General features: G+C 40.0%; 2 protein-coding genes across 12 annotated transcripts in view; one reads left to right on the forward strand and one right to left on the reverse strand.

Annotated features, from left to right (window-relative positions):
• Window positions 1-1,848: 1,848 nt before the first annotated feature.
• On the reverse strand, window positions 1,849-15,929 carry rnft2 (ring finger protein, transmembrane 2). 7 transcript variants are annotated; one of them, XM_027162874.2, is made up of 11 exons: window positions 15,434-15,929; window positions 13,098-13,175; window positions 11,487-11,869; window positions 11,233-11,352; window positions 9,971-10,047; window positions 9,784-9,884; window positions 8,000-8,153; window positions 3,346-3,495; window positions 3,091-3,156; window positions 2,815-2,916; window positions 1,849-2,411 (listed from the first exon to the last, which is right to left on the reverse strand). In XM_027162874.2, the coding sequence occupies exons 2-11, from the start codon at window positions 13,142-13,144 to the stop codon at window positions 2,277-2,279; spliced, it is 1,335 nt and encodes a 444-aa protein (XP_027018675.1). In that variant the 5' UTR covers window positions 13,145-13,175; window positions 15,434-15,929; the 3' UTR covers window positions 1,849-2,276. The 7 variants fall into 7 exon arrangements, with proteins under 7 accessions (XP_027018675.1, XP_027018674.1, XP_027018673.1 ...); XM_027162873.2 differs by having other exon boundaries at window positions 11,233-11,355; XM_027162872.2 differs by having other exon boundaries at window positions 11,484-11,869.
• Window positions 15,930-15,936: 7 nt separating this feature from the next.
• Window positions 15,937-18,465, forward strand: part of spring1 (SREBF pathway regulator in golgi 1) — a 6,015-nt gene continuing 3,486 nt past the window's right edge. For 2 of the 5 annotated variants that reach the window (XR_003443070.2, XR_003443071.2), the window contains exons 1-2: window positions 15,952-16,550; window positions 17,367-17,523. Coding sequence is in view for 3 of the 5 variants with exons in the window: in XM_027162877.2 (XP_027018678.2) it covers window positions 16,458-16,550; window positions 17,367-17,523 (250 nt within the window). In the remaining 2 variants the exon portion in view is untranslated. Of the gene's footprint in view, window positions 16,551-17,366; window positions 17,524-18,465 lie in introns of all 5 variants that reach the window. The other 3 variants (XM_027162877.2, XM_027162878.2, XM_027162880.2) reach the window with 3 other exon arrangements.

The raw sequence follows: 18,465 nt of genomic DNA on the forward strand, positions 1-18,465 counted from the left end.
TCCTTTCTTTCTTTCTTTCTTTCTTTCTTTCCATGTAAAGAACATCCTTTCTTTCTTTTTCTTTCCATGTAAAGATCTTTCTTTCTTTCTTTCTTTCTTTCTTTCTTTCCATGTAAAGAACATATTTCCTTTCTTTTTCTTTCTTTCTTTCTTTCTTTCTTTCTTTCTTTCTTTCTTTCCATGTAAAGAACATTTTCTTTCTTTCTTTTTCTTTTCATGTAAAGAACATATTTCCTTTTTTTCTTTCTTTCTTTCTCTGTTTGTTTCTTTCCTTCTTTCTCTCTCTCGCTCTCTATTTTTTTTCTTTCCATGTAAAGAACGTCCCTTCTTTGTCTCTCTTTCTCTCCTTTTCTTTCTTTCCATGTAAAGAACATCCTTTCTTTCTTTCTCTCTCTCTCTTTCTTTTCTTTCCATGTAAAGAACATCATTTCTTTGTCTTTCCATGTAAAGAACATCCTTTCTTTCTTTCTTTCTTTCTTTCTTTCTTTCTTTCTTTCCATGTAAAGAACATCCTTTCTTTCTTTTTCTTTCCATGTAAAGATCTTTCTTTCTTTCTATGTAAAGAACATCCTTTCTTTCTTTTTCTTTCCATGTAAAGATCTTTCTTTCTTTCTTTCTTTCTTTCTTTCTTTCTTTCTTTCTTTCTATGTAAAGATCTTTCTTTCTTTCTTTCCATGTAAAGAACATCCTTTCTTTCTTTCTTTCTTTCTTTCTTTCTTTCTTTCTTTCTTTCTTTCCATGTAAAGAACATCCTTTCTTTCTTTTTCTTTCCATGTAAAGATCTTTCTTTCTTTCTTTCTTTCTTTCTTTCTTTCTCTTTCTTTCCATGTAAAGATCTTTTTCTTTCTTTCTTTCTTTCTTTCTCTTTCTTTCTTTCTTTCTTTCTTTCTCTTTCTTTCTTTCTTTGTAAAGAACATCCTTTCTTTCTTTCTTTCTTTCTTTCTTTCTTTCTTTCTTTCTTTCCTTCTTTCTTTCTTTCCTTCTTTCTTTCCTACAGTGACCTTTTGTCCTCCTTGCCTTTGTGATCAGACACATATCCGTACTCTAGACGTGTCGGAGCTGGATTTTGACCTACAGTAGGTATTTTCTGAATCAAGACAAATCTTTAGAGCTTTTTATAAAGGGCTTTGAGTCGAAGTTGCTCGCAGTGTTAATGTAGAGAAAGTGAAACAGAGCAGAATGTAAATGCTGTAAATGTGAATAATGTTTACAATCTTTTATACACACGAGTCTCGCCATCGCTGGTGTTACTGTGTGTTTTCTGTCCACATGATTGACCTCTGTACATTTATATACTGACTTTCTGTCATTTCCAACAATAAAAGGCTTCTGAGTTGAGCACAAGGGAAGGATTGGCCTGGCTTTCTCTCTTTTCTTTCTTTCTTTTCATAAAAAAAAAATTTTTTAATTATTGATTTCTTTTAATCTTTCTTTTTAAAAAAAAAATGAACTAATATATTTTTTGTTTCTTCTGCTTTTTTTTCCAATTTCAAGAATTAATTTATTCTTTTTTCTCTCTTTTCATGTAAAAAAATCTTTTAATTATTAAGTTCTTTTAATCTTTCTTTTTTAAATGAATTGATATTTGTTTCTTCTACTTTTTTCTTTTTTCAATTTCAAGAATTAATTTATTCTTTCTCTCTCTCTCTCTAACTTTCTGTTTCTTTATCTTTAATTAAAAATAGATCATTTTAATTGTGTTAATTTCTTTTAATCTTTCTTTTTCATTTCAATTAATATATATTTTGTTTCCTCTACTTTGTTTCATTCTTTAATTTCAAGAATGAATTTATTCTCCTTTCTTTCCTTCTTTCTTTTAAAAGTGAAGAATTTGACTGATTTTCTTTCTCTTACTAAAAAAAAAGACTTTTAATGGAGGAAGTAAGAACGAGGTTACAGTCAGAGCTCCTCATGCACGAGAACATCATGAGAAAAGCTAAGAGTATTTGTAAAGGTCAGAACATAAACAATGCTGTTATGGAGAAACAGTAAAGGTCGACGCTGCATAACTGACCAGACTTTTCCTTTCTCCGACATGCAACGTCCCCCCGATGGGAGAAAAACAAGTCCATGCTGTGGGACGTGACACTTTTACGCAGCTCGAGTTATCTAACTTGTCCCAAAAATTGTTTAAGTGTGAATAACTTTTCCAAAAATAGATTAACACCCCCAACAAACCCACACCAAACCCCCAAACACCAAACCACCCCCCCCCCATACACCAACCAACCCATCCCCCCACCAGTGCTTTACTGGGACTTTAATGTTACGTCTGATCAGTAGATCTGAAAGTGTGCAGATGTGGTGCCATCCTTCCAGCTGCGTGGCGTTTCCACGACGACCGCACGGCACAGAGGACATGTCCGTTCCCGATCGAACCACAGGCACAGACAGTCTTCACAAAACACATGCTGGAGGGCAAAATGACACACACACAAACACACACACACACACACACAGCATCACAACACTTCACATAGTTCACAAAATGACTACGAGGAAGAGCAAAAATTCTAATAAATCCTATAAAACCTTGCGATGTTTACCATCCACTGACTCTTAAACAGACACACACACACACGCACACGCACACACACACACACGCACACACACACACGCACACACACACACGCACACACACACACACACACACACACACACACACACACGCACACACCATTAGCATCACAACGTTTCACATAGTTTCTATACACTGGTTAAACGGTGTGTAAACATTCTACAGTACAGTTAGGCTTTACAGGCATGTGACAGCACCTGGCAGATTTCTCCCAGCATGCTTTGCAGGGCTCTTACCTGACAGAGCAGAGCGACTGGCTCTCTGAATTCAGCCTGGCAGATTGCACACACATCTCCTGCCTCAGTGCACTGCTGCGTGCTGGCCCTCATACCGTAACTCTGCGTCCACACACACACACACACACACACACACACACACACGCATATAAACAAACGCACAAACAAATAAACACACATGTCCAGCAACACACACAAGAGACACTTAAGAAACCTGTTTATCAGTGTAGTAGGAAGACTCGTAAAAAATCGTAAGGGGACGAAGAACGGACTGACCTGCGAGCTACAGAGCACGACGAAAGCTTTGCGGATTCCCGATATTCTTCCGCAGAGGTCGAAGGACTGGAACGCGAAAGGAAACGGAGCACAGAGAAGAAAACAGGACAGTCATCACAGCTGACAGTCGGACGAGGAGTTTGTTTCGCTCGATCAGGAAACTCCTCATTTACTGACTCCTCATTTCTTCTGATCGAAAAATCTGACCGTGTGTGAAATACGAAAGGAACCGAACGGCATCGGGAGTCTCCTCACCTTGCACAGGCTGTAGATGATAATCAACACTGCACCCAGGAAGTAGCTGCTGGATGGATCTTCACCCATGATGTATTTGTACCACATCTGGATGGGCACCAGAGCACGAAAGAGCTGACTGAACTCTTCAATAAGCAAATAGAGCTTTCCCTGTCAACACACACACACACACACACACACACACACACAGTTATAATGTGGATTGTACGCTATGCTATTATTGCTATCGTTGGTCAGAGAAGAAAACTGTAGCAAGCGAGTTTCAAGCGTGTGTCTATATTCATATGAGGCATTAACATAAAGGGAAAAAAAACAATATGCAAAAACACACTTTTAAAAAAATATATATTTGTTTATTTATTTATTTTTACCTAACTGATAAAGCTCAGGAAGTTTCGATCCAAAAATGACTATGAGGAAGCAAATATTCTAATAAATCCTATAAAGCCTTGCGATGTTAACCATCCACTGACTCTTAACGAACGGTGATAAATAAACAAACAAATAAATAAATAAACAAACAGATGTTTCAAGCTCGTTTCCAAAGACACAGGTTTCAAAGTCTACCAATAGGGGGGAAGGATTAAAAAAATTAAAAAAAAAAAAAGAGGAAGGGGGGAGGAAGAGAGACGGAGTGGAGCCCAGATTAATTCCAGCGATGCCACAACAGCAGCTCCAAGGTTTTCTTTTCTTTCATTTTTTTTCCCCCTGCGGTGAAAAGCAATAACAGTATTGTCGTTAGTGTGAAACTGCCATCTTGATATTCTGCCCTCTTTGTAAACATTATCATAAGCAGGAGTAACTGCGGGCACCTGTGCCCAAACACGGCCAACGGTGCCAGCTCTGTCAGACTGCAAGCTGTCCCTGTCCAAAAACCCAGAGAGAGAGAGAGAGAGAGAGAGAGAGAGAATTGTATTTGCCCATCCGTTTCCTGCAGGCACCCCCCAACTCCCGAGTGCTTTAAAAGAGCCCGAGGCTGGAAAAAAAGCTTAACCTAAGCCGAAAATCTGGCAAGACATCGGCGCTCGGCGGTCTTCTGGCATGATGGGAAATTTAGCCACACTGCAAAGAAAACTGGCAGAAACGCATTACAGCTGCTACCCAATTAAGAGTAAAGGTAGTAAAGAGCAACCCATGAGCCAATTCAGGACCGATTTCCCCTCAAAGCTTGAAACTTTAAAGTAGGAGAAGATGAGAGTCAACCTTAAAAAAATCCTCTTTTGGATCAGGTTTGGAACTACATTCCATTCTAAGTTGAGGTATGATGTCTTAATGAGTCCACACACACACACACACACACACACACACACACACACACACACACACACACACACACACACACACACACACACACACACACAGAGAGAAAGAAACACACAAACACAGGGGGGGGGGTGTTGGTAAATTGACTGAAATTACAATTTGGCAAAGATTTTTTTAATAGTGTAAAAGTTTATGAAAGAAACATGGCCTTGCTTTAAAAATGAACAATCTGTTTACGTTTATGTATCTGTTTATGTCGACGTTAAGGGATCTGTTGACATTTAAGGGATCTGTTGACGTTGACGTTAAGGGATCTGTTGACGTTGACGTTAAGGGATCTGAATTCGTTAACAAATCTGTTGACGTTTACTGATCTGTTGACGTTTACATTAAGGGATCTGTTGACGTTTACATTAAGGGATCTGTTGACGTTTACATTAAGGGATCTGTTGACGGTTACTGATCTGTTGATGTTTACATTAAGGGGTCTGTTGACGTTTACTGATCTGTTGATGTTTACATTAAGGGATCTGTTGACGTTTACTGATCTGTTGACGTTTACATTAAGGGATCTGTTGACGTTTACTGATCTGTTGACGTTTACTGATCTGTTGACGTTTACATTAAGGGGTCTGTTGACGTTTACTGATCTGTTGATGTTTACATTAAGGGATCTGTTGACATTTACTGATCTGTTGACGTTTACTGATCTGTTGACGTTTACATTAAGGGATCTGTTGACGTTTACTGATCTGTTGACGTTTACTGATCTGTTGACGTTTACATTAAGGGATCTGTTGACGTTTAAAGATCTGTTGTCGTTGACATTAAGGGATCTGGGAAGATTTATTCTTAAATAGTATCAATTTATGAAAGATGGTGATCTTTAATCAGAGGCAACTTGGAAAAACATAAATGGGTAAACTAGTACATTTTGCTTTATTTAAATTAATAGTTTTGGGCGCTCAGTTTCTGCTTAAGAACTTCGCTGAGGCGGATAGAAGGGAATCTGTTCTGATCACAGATCCCTACTGTTCAGGGAGGCACCAAGCTAACAAGCGGCTCCAGCACCAGTTCCAGATCCATATGCATAATGACTGCTCGGATTTTCTCTGACAGCAATTAATCACCCTCGTTGGACGCGTGCTAGATGCCCACCGGGGTCCTGCGACCTGCCCACGCAGGCAATTTATCTTAGCCAGAGTTTCATGCAAACTGTTTCCTCTCTGTGCCGACGAATTGAAACTGGACTTGTGCCAATGACAGAAAAAAAAAACAGCGCCAGGGATGCATTTCAGCTTTACTTCTGACAACAACACTTACGCTTCTGTTCTAATAATAACCATAAAGGAAAACTTTATTAAAGAAGGAACGGCAGGGCAAGCGGGGCCGAGTCCCCTGAGCAGCAAAGCCTGGGGCTCCATTAATCTTAATCCACACAGGGCAGTACTTCATTTAAGAACACTGATTAATCTTTCTCGCTCATCAATTAACAAATTGTAGCTATGAAGTAAGAAAGAAAGAGAGAGAAAAAAAGAAAGTAAGAGAGAGAGAAAGAGATTTTTAGTAGCCAAATTTAGTAGAGTTTTTAATTTTAAAAAGTTTGCCACCCCTGCAGGTTACGATTATTCCAGCTATTTTACAAAAGAATCCTATTAAAACCACAACGACGATCCAAACACAAGCCTTCAACGATTCTCTCCGCCTCAAGAACTAATACAGAATCAGTCACTACATAAATGTCACCTGTGATGATTAAATTTGTGGTTTTTGACACGTCGGGTCCTAAGAGGATGCAAACTTTTGCACACTAGTGTTGGTGTCGGATATAAACCAGCGCTTTTATAATAGATGAAACTGTAATTGAAAGAAGGTCGCAGCTCCTTCACAGGGACTTGTGTGACAGACGTCTCCGTAACTCGCGTCTGATAATAGCTACAGTTGCTTAACCTTTTTTTTTGTAAAGAAAGAACAATGTATAATAATAAATGGGGAGGTTTTCAGTATGTACATGCTCATGCAGCATTAATGGAAGTGGTAGCTGAAGGAATTAAGGCGCTGGGGTGTTGGTTAGAGGATTAGGGTTCAAGCCCTAGCTTTGCCAAGCTGTCCCTGTTGGGCCCTTGAGCAAGGCCCTTAACCCTCTCTGCTCCAGGGGCTCTATACATTACATTACATTTCCAGCATTTGACAGACGCCCTTATCCAGAGCGACTTACATTATCTCATTTTTTATTATTATTATTATTATTTTTTTGTTGTAAAACTGAGCAATTGAGGGTTTAGGGCCTTGCTCAGGGGCCCCAAGAGGGCCAGCTTGTTGGACCTGGGATCGGACTCACAACCTTCCTGTGTCATGTCTGACCCTGCGCTCTGACCCAAAACAGAAAAGAATTTCACTGTGCTGTAATGTATATGTGATCAAATACAGGCTTCCAAACGGAAGGAGTCTCCAGTACCAGCATTTCTGCGTTCCTGGTTTATTCAGTAACATGATGAAATCTTTAAAAGATGAGAAAAGAGAGAGCGTATGTATGCAAGTAACTACAAATAAACACGGTTGATGATGTAACTCGATTTCATTCATACCAAAAGAATTTCTGATGTTTTATATATATATATTTTTTTTCATTTTGAATGAAAAGAACTAAACCACAATAAGGCGACATTACTGTAACTTTACTAACGCCCAGAGATTCCTGCTTCTACATCCCATTCACAAAGATCAGGATACACGGGATAACACTAAGAGGTAACCCTGACATGTCTTGGCTTGTGTGTGTGCGAGTGTGTGTGTGTGTGTGTATTTATAGCCATCTTAACGATTCTCACGACCCAGTAATAGGGAAGAAAGGCTGCCTGTGTGACCATGACCTCATTGCCTGACACAGAGCCACCTGGGTGCAGCTCCGGAGGTGGAAAGTGTGTGTGTGTGTGTGTGTGTGTGTGTGTGTGTGTGTGTGTGTGAGAGAGAGATTGAAGAGGGAGATTTGGAGCATGTTGGTTATGGGGTGGGGTGTGTGTTTGTGTGTGTGTGTGGGGGGGGAGGCGAATTCATTCAGGCTTTAACACAGCAAGAAAATGCTGCAATCATGACTGAGCTCCAGTGCTGTGTGTGTGTGTGTGTGTGCGCGCTTGTGTGTGTGTTTTCTAAGGAGAGGTGATCTCACTCCTGTCCCTGAAGACCATGAGCTCAGATTGTGTGTGTGTGTGTTCGCTCATGTGGCACACACTCTCACACACACACACACACACACACACGCGCGTGCACGCGACTGGCTTATTTATCAGCCAAGATGCTGACAATTCTTCCCGATGACAAACATAAGATTGTAAAAAAATTGCTACGTTACAGGAAAAAGCACACAGTGCAGAAATAAAGTGACTCTTACTCTGGATTTAAAAGCCAGCAGGATTTTGGGTAGGAAGAGAACGAGGCACTTGACAGCGATGGTGAAGAACTTGAGCACAAAGTCGGTGATCCCGACCACCCAGATCAGGTCGAAGAAATCATAACTGTTGATGTTCGGCTTGGCAAATATCAGACTGTGAGACATAAAGACACACAAACACATGAACCACAAACAGTCCGGGTTGCCAAATCCACTTATCAGCTAACTAAAGCAATATTAAATCCAAAATGTATGCAGGGACAGAGTGAGCAGGAAATGTAGACAAATGAAAGTGCAGATGACGAATAAATAGAACAATCGACGATACGGAGGAGGAAATATATATATATATAAAAAATAATAATAAATTAAAAAATACCTAGTGCAAATAATTGTTTATAAATGTGAAATATTTATATATGCAATTCATAAATATGCATTAGGTTAATTTGTAATTAAATAATTCAAGATTTCATTTTTATTGTAAAAATATATATTAATTATTAAAAAATATTTCAATAAGAATTTAAATTATTATGGTCTAAACTCTACCAATGAAAAACAACTATTAAATAACTAGGTGATTATAATAAATAGATGACTTTTCCCCTTCCAACATATTTATCATGTATTGAATTAAAAATATTAACATCTTATTACAAATAATTAATACAATATATAATTAATTACCTTATAATAAAATAATATTGTATAAATATTAGCAATTCATTCATAAGGTTATATTGCTGTAATTCCTATTTATTTACTCGTATTAATTATTCGTTTACTCCTGATGATTATTTCTGAGCCGACTATTGAGGTCTAAGGAGTCTATTAGGACCCGAGCCTTTACGAGCGGGTACCGAAACTTTTGCATGATGTCGAAATTATGTTTTCATAATTTATCATTTTAATTCAATCGAATGCAAACATAAATGTGAATTAATATTTGGAAAGAAAAAAAAAAAAAAAAAAAAAAAGATTTCATACGACAGGGTGCACAAACTTTTGCATGCAAGTGAGTTTATAGTGCAACACAGGTTAAAAAAAATAAAAAAAAAATAAATCTCTATATTAATATTATACATTAATTATACATTATACATGTATTAATACACACACACACTAATATATTATATAAAATTTTAAAAAATTATTCTATAATTATATATTTTTTATTTATGTATATTTTATTTAAACATAAATAAACAAATAATATATTTTTTTATTTTTTATATACATTTTATTTTAAATAAAAATAATAATGATAATTATATATTATAAATATATCTATTTTTTTTATTATTTATTTTATTATTATTTTTTTTTAACCCTAAGTTAGTAGTTAGTATTAACTGCTGCTAATTTATGTAACTGAATTAAAACTGTGATTTTTGGTTTCAGTTAGAGTTAAATATTTTCGGTATTGTCTCTCCATCACGACCGATTCTATCCTCTGGCATTTTGACAAGAAGAACAAAAGAGCGTGAAAAATTAAAGGGTGAGAAATGAGTGTGAGAATGTGTGTGAGATGGAGGAAAATAATAAGACAAAAAAAAAAAAAAAAAAAAAAAAAAAAAAGTACTCACAAGCTCTGTAGACATAAATGACCCTACAGAAGCAAATGCAAGTAGAACATAACATACATATATTCTGAACATAAACCAATAAAGAAATCAAAACAAATAAAATGGCAAGTTGGCAGAAGCACGCGTGAGAACGTGTGCGTGTAAAAGCAGAGGTAAAAAAAAGGCAGATCCGGTGAGCCGCCTGCTCGCACCGACCTGTTGTGCAGCTCCTCGGCACTGAACGTGTAATAAACATACACGATGTTGCCTGCTAGAAACACCAGAATCCAAAAAGCGACAAAGATGGACCTGGCCTCCTGTGAAAAACAACACACCGAGTGTTTATTTCTTTTTAGTCTTAAATCATGGATAAGGAAACAGAGTCGTGAGAGCGCACTCGTACCCTCAGAGACACCTGGTGCTTTAGAGTAGAGTTAGCAAAGGCGAAAGTGCAAGCCATGCCGATGCACACTGAAATACCTGAGAAACACAGAACAACAACATCCAGTCACATGACTACAACTTATATAAAGCAGGAAATGCAGGCGTGGACAAATACATCTGACGTCTAGTCCTGGGCCGTACGTGATGTGACTTTTTATCCGTTTTTAGTTGCGTTTAGTTTAGCGTTAGACCAGACATTACAATGACAAACATTACAGCAGTCGTCTTTGTCACCGATTTCTAATAAATTTAATAAAAAATGTTTATTATAAACCCGGGACTATATACCTAGCATCCGCTATAGGAGTCGCAACGGACCGGACGTTACTATGGAAACGATAACGTATTCGTACGATTCATTTGATAAGAATTATTTAAAACAAATTCTTTAAAAAAAAAAAATCTGTCTTTTTTTAAATATAATAGTATAAACTATAAATTAATATAATATATATATTATAATAACTATGGCTTTGAAGCAAATCTCTGATCATAACGAAGGTCCATAAGTTTCTTTTTCTTTTCCACACTACAAGTCGTCACAGTCGGCAAAAATCAATCATTTAAAAAGAAAGAAAGAAATTGCACTTCTGTTCGTCCCGCTTTCTTTCTTTGTTAAATTACTTAAAGGTGCGGTCTCCGTTGTTTGAGAAATGCTTCAGAAAACCGAGTCGGGAGGACAGACTAAACAAATACAAAACTAACGTGTAGCCAATGAGCAGAAAGGGGCGTGTCTTGTCAATATGGGCGGAGAGAGTGTTCGGTGCGCGTGTGTGACATTAGCAGAAAGCGGTTTTAACATCGACATGGAGGATAAAAACAAAGAAGGAAAGTGAAGTTTGCTCGTTTGTTTATCTGCAATCGTATTGTTCTTCCTTTCAGCTATGATAAAGACGCATTTCTTTCCATCAGTTGCCTGGGTTACATATGTCAGTGTGGGCGGAGCTATCGATACAGGGGTGGGACCCATTTCGTTTAGGGGTGTGTTTGTTTTGGTGATTTCAAATGTCGACATTGGCTTTCAAACGACGGAGACCGCACCTTTAAGGAATTTGTTAATTGATCGATTACAAAAGAAATTCATTAAGTGCATATATATTCCTACTCTAAATAATGCATTAACTAGAAGGAAAATGGAAAGTCCTGTAAAGATGATATTGTGGGAAACAGAAGAGTTCTCTTGACTCTACTGAATGTCGCTTGCTCAGATCAGGTTCTCACCAAGCTTGTGCTGGAAACAGACTTTAATAAGGAGGATGAGGATGAAGGGGAAGCCTCTCTGTAGCCACGTGACCACAGCTTTTAGTTCGGACAGAGCAGGAGCCGGAGCAGATGCTTCATCTCCTAGCGATAAATAAATAAATAAACAAACAAACAAACAAACAAATAAATCTGAATAAACAAACAAATAAATAAATAAAAACCATGAATGAAGTACTCATGTGCATCATCTACAAAATCAGCGTTTTTACCACCATCGTCCCTGCTGCCTCGTCTCTCGGCCGAGGACGCCGAATGAAGTAGGGCGGAGCGGTGCTGCCCCGACTGGTGGAAATGATGGTGGTGGTGATTATGATGGTGGTGCTGGCCGGGCCGAGGAAGAAATGCCGCACTCTCTGCCCGGTGAGAGCCTTCCTCCCTTGACGACGTAGTCATCTGAATAAAGACCTCAGAAGAAGAAGAACCACCGAGGACGAGTCCGGCAGCTTGGAAAGGAGCCGAGGTCACTGCGCTGGCGGACACACCGACCAGGCCTGAGAAAAGCTGCTGGGGCGAGGAAGGAGACTCGGGTTTTAAACAGTCGAACACACCTCCTTCGTCCAGGCTGCTCTCGGATCCGAGCGTTTGACTCCTGTTCCTGGGATTAGAAACAAGATCAGGATGAATGAATGAAGTCTAATCTAGAAAAGCACTCAGGAATAAAGGTGTTATGAGATGATGACTTTTTGCTCAGTTTGTTTAAACTGTACATTTATTTTAGACTTTGTTTTTCAATCCAAGTTGTAAGCCAGTGACGTCTTTGCCGGTCCCAAGCCCGGATAAATAGACAGGGTTTGCGTCAGGAAGGGCATCGAATCGTCAGCGGGAATGTAAGGGTCAGTGGGCTGTATGGGTTAGAGACTGTAGTGAGGTAAAGACCTGAGGCAGAGATGGAGGTAGCAGAGATGAGGATGATGAGGTTCTCTTTAGGAGTGATGATGATGGACAGGATTAGGAACGAGCACATCAGAGGGACAGATCAGGTTGGCTGTTTTGGGGACAAGGACACAGAGGAGAGATTGAGATTGAGATGGTTTGGACATGTACAGAGGATGGAGATGGTTATATTGGTAGAAGGATGTTGGAGACGGAGCTGCCAGGTAAAAGGGCAAGTGGAAGGACAAAGAGGAGATTTATAGCTGTGTTGAAAGAGGATTATGAAGGTAATCGGTGCTAGAGTAGAAGATGCGGAGGATAGAGTTAGATGGAAACAGATGATTCGCTGTGACGACCCTTAACGGGAAAAAGTCCAAAAAAAAGAGAGAAGTAGCTTTTCAAATGTTGAGTTTTAAATGCTAAAAGGTATGAACTGGAACAGCGTTATCATCAAGTCTACATCAATCTACATTAGATGTATTAAATAATTGACTTGCATTATTTAAAATGAAAACACACAAAAGGAAAAAATGTGCGTCGGTTTTTGCAGTGTGCAAAAAAATGCTTGCATTTTTACGAGCTAAACGCAAACCCTTGCATTTTATTATATACATTTTTTTCCCCTCGTATTAAACTCCGATCACAACTGCACTCGCAATAGCAAACTCCTCCCTGTGACATCACCAGGACACATGACTGCTAAACTCTCACAGGAATAATAATAAAAAAAAGTAGCTCCAACCAAAACATGAGCACTTAGCAACAATTAGCATTCATTTAGAGTCATTTTCGTGAGGTATTAAAAGAGAATGCAGCATCACGGAGGTGAAATATGTACAGAATAAGAACGTACGTGTACTTTTTGATGTGCATTTTAGAAATGGTAATGATGTCATTATTGGTTTCTTGATAATTAAGACGGGTCACAATTGATCAGAAGTAAGTCCAACCTTTCAGGTGGCATGCCATCGGTGTTACTGCTGTGGCGTCTCTGCATGGCGCACACGGAGTCACCAGAAGCTCAGGAGCTGCACAAAAACAATAACTTATAATACAGACTGAGACAGTGATTATGTTTAAGCAGTCAGACCTCATTATATTAAATGCTTAGGGAAGTGACAGAGCCTCAATCTCTCTCTCTCTCACTCTCTCTCTCTCACTCTGTGTCTCTCCCTCTGTCACTCACTCACTCTCTGTCCCCCTTTCTCTCTCTCTTACTCTGTCCCTCTCTCTCACTCACTCTGTCCTCTCTCTCTCTCTCACTCACTCTGTCCTCTCTCTCTCTCTCACTCACTCTGTCCTCTCTCTCTCTCACTCACTCTCTCACTCACTCACTCACTCTGTCCTCTCTCTCACTCACTCACTCACTCTGTCCTCTCTCTCACTCACTCACTCTGTCCTCTCTCTCTCTCACTCACTCACTCACTCTGTCCCTCTCTCACTCACTCACTCACTCTGTCCCTCTCTCTCTCACTCACTCACTCTGTTCCTCTCTCTCACTCACTCTGTTCCTCTCTCTCTCACTCACTCACTCTGTTCCTCTCTCTCTCACTCACTCTGTCCCTCTCTCTCTCACTCACTCACTCTGACCCTGTCTCTCACTCACTCACTCACTCTGTCCCTGTCTCTCACACACTCACTCACTCTGTCCTTGTCTCTCACTCACTCACTCACTCACTCACTCACTCTGTCCCTGTCTCTCACTCACTCACTCACTCACTCACTCTGTCCCTGTCTCTCACTCACTCACTCACTCACTCTGTCCCTGTCTCTCACTCACTCACTCACTCACTCTGTCCCTGTCTCTCACTCACTCACTCTGTCCCTGTCTCTCACTCACTCACTCTGTCCCTGTCTCTCACTCACTCACTCTGTCCCTGTCTCTCACTCACTCACTCTGTCCCTGTCTCTCACTCACTCACTCACTCACTCACTCTGTCCCTGTCTCTCACTCACTCACTCACTCACTCACTCACTCACTCTGTCCCTGTCTCTCACTCACTCACTCACTCTGTCCCTGTCTCTCACTCACTCACTCACTCACTCACTCTGTCCCTGTCTCTCACTCACTCACTCTGTCCCTGTCTCTCACTCACTCACTCTGTCCCTGTCTCTCACTCACTCACTCACTCTGTCCCTGTCTCTCACTCACTCACTCACTCTGTCCCTGTCTCTCACTCACTCACTCACTCTGTCCCTGTCTCTCACTCACTCACTCACTCTGTCCCTGTCTCTCACTCACTCACTCACTCTGTCCCTGTCTCTCACTCACTCACTCACTCTGTCCCTGTCTCTCACTCACTCACTCACTCTGTCCCTGTCTCTCACTCACTCACTCACTCACTCTGTCCCTGTCTCTCACTCACTCACTCTGTCCCTGTCTCTCACTCACTCACTCACTCACTCTGTCCCTGTCTCTCACTCACTCACTCACTCTGTCCCTGTCTCTCACTCACTCACTCACTCTGTCCCTGTCTCTCACTCACTCACTCACTCTGTCCCTGTCTCTCACTCACTCACTCACTCTGTCCCTGTCTCTCACTCACTCACTCACTCACTCACTCACTCTGTCCCTGTCTCTCACTCACTCACTCACTGTCTCTCACTCACTCACTCACTCTGTCCCTGTCTCTCACTCACTCACTCACTCTGTCCCTGTCTCTCACTCACTCACTCACTCTGTCCCTGTCTCTCACTCACTCACTCACTCTGTCCCTGTCTCTCACTCACTCACCCACTCTGTCCCTGTCTCTCACTCACTCACTCTGTCCCTGTCTCTCACTCACTCACCCACTCTGTCTCTCACTCACTCACCCACTCTGTCTCTCACTCACTCACCCACTCTGTCTCTCACTCACTCACCCACTCTGTCTCTCACTCACCCACTCTGTCTCTCACTCACCCACTCTGTCTCTCACTCACCCACTCTGTCTCTCACTCACCCACTCTGTCTCTCACTCACCCACTCTGTCTCTCTTTCTTTCACTGTCTCTCTCCCTTTCACTCACTCACTTCTAGTACTTCATTAATAAATCACAACTCATCAGATCATTAAAAACCTTTAACACTGATGTGCTAGATGAGGAAATATTTCCACAGTGCATCATTATCTCCCAGTGAAGCCATAGTCATTCAAACCCGGGCTAGCAAGTAGCATCCTTGGCTAATAAAGTAAATACAATGCGACTCCACATCTCCACAATAACATTCTTGGATTTTATATACACATAGACTATCTGGGAAGAGAAAACACCATTATTTGTTACAACACACACCTTTATCTTACCGTTATCATGCTGCATATGACAGATAAGCCTCTATGACTGGTGTTATTACCTGGAAATTAAGCTAAGAGTCGACTTCTTAAAGAATCGACTCTACGATTCTAGGAATTGGAAATACGAGGGAGCTTGGGAGTCGGTTCTACTGCGATTTAGGCTCAAGGTCAATTAGAAACGCAGGACACCAATGTTTCCAGTTAATCCGTATCACACTATATATTTTACACAAATATCTGCTCGAACTGGGTTCCGTGAAAAATAAATAAATAAATAAATAAATCGTTGTAAGTTCTCGAATCGATTCCTAACACAATTTGGAATGGGAATCGGAATCGGAATCGATTCCAACAGGTCTGGGTCTCGAAAGAGCTATGAATAAATCCCAAATAGCTTCCTAATCAACAAAATATTGTTTTCTAAGTCTTATATTATGTCTAAGATATTCTGCGATTTTTTTAAACGCATAAAGAGAGGCTTTAAATGATTCCTGTTTCCGGAGGTATGACCCGATCCTGACCAATCAGATTCCTTTCTGATCCCGCACTTCCGCCTTCTGGACAAAAACAATAGTTTGCTAATGGCTGTCAGTTTCAATGTCGACTTTATTTACATTTCCAGTCCAAACCCCAGAGGCACATTAAGTCTATTTATTTATTGTTCATGATTTTTTCTTTATTAGTATTAGATCGTACGAACGGTTCGCTTATATTTTTTGCAGAATTATCAGAGAATTCTAAACGTTAGCTAGTTAGCTAGCTAGCTGATTTAACCCGACTATAGAGTTGTTTGTTTTTATTTGTTTTTAAATCACTGTATTATTTAGGAAAACAATCTCAAACATTTTGGGATTTTTTTGTCATGGAATTGCTTAGTATATATTGTAGTAAAAAACGCAAGTGTCTAAAATAGTGATTTAAATGGGTTAACGAATGGTAACTGCGCATGCGCGTGGTTGGCTGGCCTGTCACGTTTTCCTTTTCCTGGTAGGATCTGATCTAATCTGATCTGGTGCAACATCCAGGACGCTCCATGGCTCTGCGCAGGTTGTTGAGGAGGCGCTGGGTCCTGGGGGTCGTATTCGGTTTCTCCCTTATTTACTTCCTCACCAGCACACTCAAGCAGGTGAGCAATCAGTTACTCTTCTAGGACATCTTTATATTGCATCATGACGTGCTATAACACATGTAGAACCCTAGTATATTTGTTTAGGATTAGGATGCAATGTCTGTTTGCATTATGCAGTAAATAGTGTACACAATTCAATTTATTTGTATAGGGCATTTATTTCCCATTGTCTCAAAGCAAAGGGGGGCTGAATACAAATGCACACAACACTTTTCAGATATTTAAAAAAAAAAATGGACACTATTTATAATTTTCATTCCACTTCACAATTACGTGCCACTTTCTTTCGGTCTATTTCATAAGATCCCCCAAAAAATACATTTTTGTTTGTGGTTGTAACGTGTCAAAATGTGGAAAAGTTCAGTGGGTATGAATACTTTTGCAAGGCACTGTATATCTACCACTACATCACAAGACATCCTTACTATATTATGTTTAATTACAAACACCAACCATTAATACAATAATATTTATTTGCAATGGAAACATAAAGATAGCTTAGTTAAAAAAAAATAATAAAGAATAATTAGGCATTATTATACAAGTGATTAATGATTGTTAAACCCACCGCATTTACGCTACCGCATTTAACACATGACAGTATTGCATGTATACACCAACACGGCTGTGCATAAAATAAAAACAAAAAATCGACCAATCAGTGTTTGTCATAGGTAATAACTACCATCATCAGGAAGCCCCGCCCCTATCCCCATTCCCTTTTTCACACTAGTCCTACTTTGTTCCATGCTCACCGTCATTGTAACACGCACTTCTGTTGTTTCTCATCGATTCTAAAACTGATTCATGTAGGAAGAGCGAAGCATGCGAGATCGGACTCTGCTGGAGGCCAGGGAATCCGATCACCCCATCGCCTGGAAGGTCAAGTTCAACCTGGGCAACAGCAGCAGGCAGATCACCCAGTGCAGGAACTCCATCCAGGGGAAGAGTCTCCTCACTGACGAACTTGGTAAATGACGTAACTCTTAAAACCTGAACCAGTTGAACAGGAATCTCTTTATGAAAGTGACATGACATACGGCTAAGTACGGTGACCTATACTCAGAATTTGTTCTCTGCATTTAACCCATTCAAAGTGCACACACACACTCACACACACACACACTGTGAACACGATTAACACGATGCTAAGCGTTAGTGGGAAAACAGAACAGTTGCTTTTGTTTGGTTTTTAGGAGCAAACACTCCTAAAATGTCATCGTTGCTTGTGTTCGAGGTCATTGGAAAGTTTTTATTTTTCTCCCACACAACACTGTAATAATGTAAATATCTTGTGACATCAGAGCAGAACGTCTAACAGGATCATCAGGTTCAAAGTTCAAGTACGAGTTAGCTTTATTGTCATTCAGCTACATGTCGGGACATGCAGTGGAACGAGATGTCGTGTCTCACAGGTCAACGGTGCGACATACTGTACATACAGACTTAAAACATAAACAACGATGCAGGGGGGGGGTAGGTACGGACTATGCCATCAGTACACACGATACACTATGTATTCGATAGACGCATCGGCCGGAGCAGGAACAGACTGTACAGCTAGTACAGACTATACAAAATATGCAATAGCATACTGTACGTCAGGGGAGTCAAACTCAAATCCACAGTGGGACAAAATATAAAACTGAGATAAAGTCACAGGGCCAAACTGAATATTTATTGAAAAACTAACTGCACCTGATCTGTAATGTTCAACCTTTTTCATATGGAAACATACTTTAGTGTTGCTTAAACACAGGATCTGGAACAACCAGAGCTTGGTATTACAAACACATAAGAAATTAAATGTGGAATAAAAGACACATCAGTGGTGTTCATTTCGCAAACTTTCACCATACACTTTTTGACAAACGCTCCCTCATTAAAGGGCCGGGCAGATTTTGCCGTCTCT

This window comes from Tachysurus fulvidraco, chromosome 9 (assembly GCF_022655615.1).
Source record: "Tachysurus fulvidraco isolate hzauxx_2018 chromosome 9, HZAU_PFXX_2.0, whole genome shotgun sequence".
NCBI classification, from domain to species: Eukaryota; Metazoa; Chordata; class Actinopteri; order Siluriformes; family Bagridae; genus Tachysurus; species Tachysurus fulvidraco.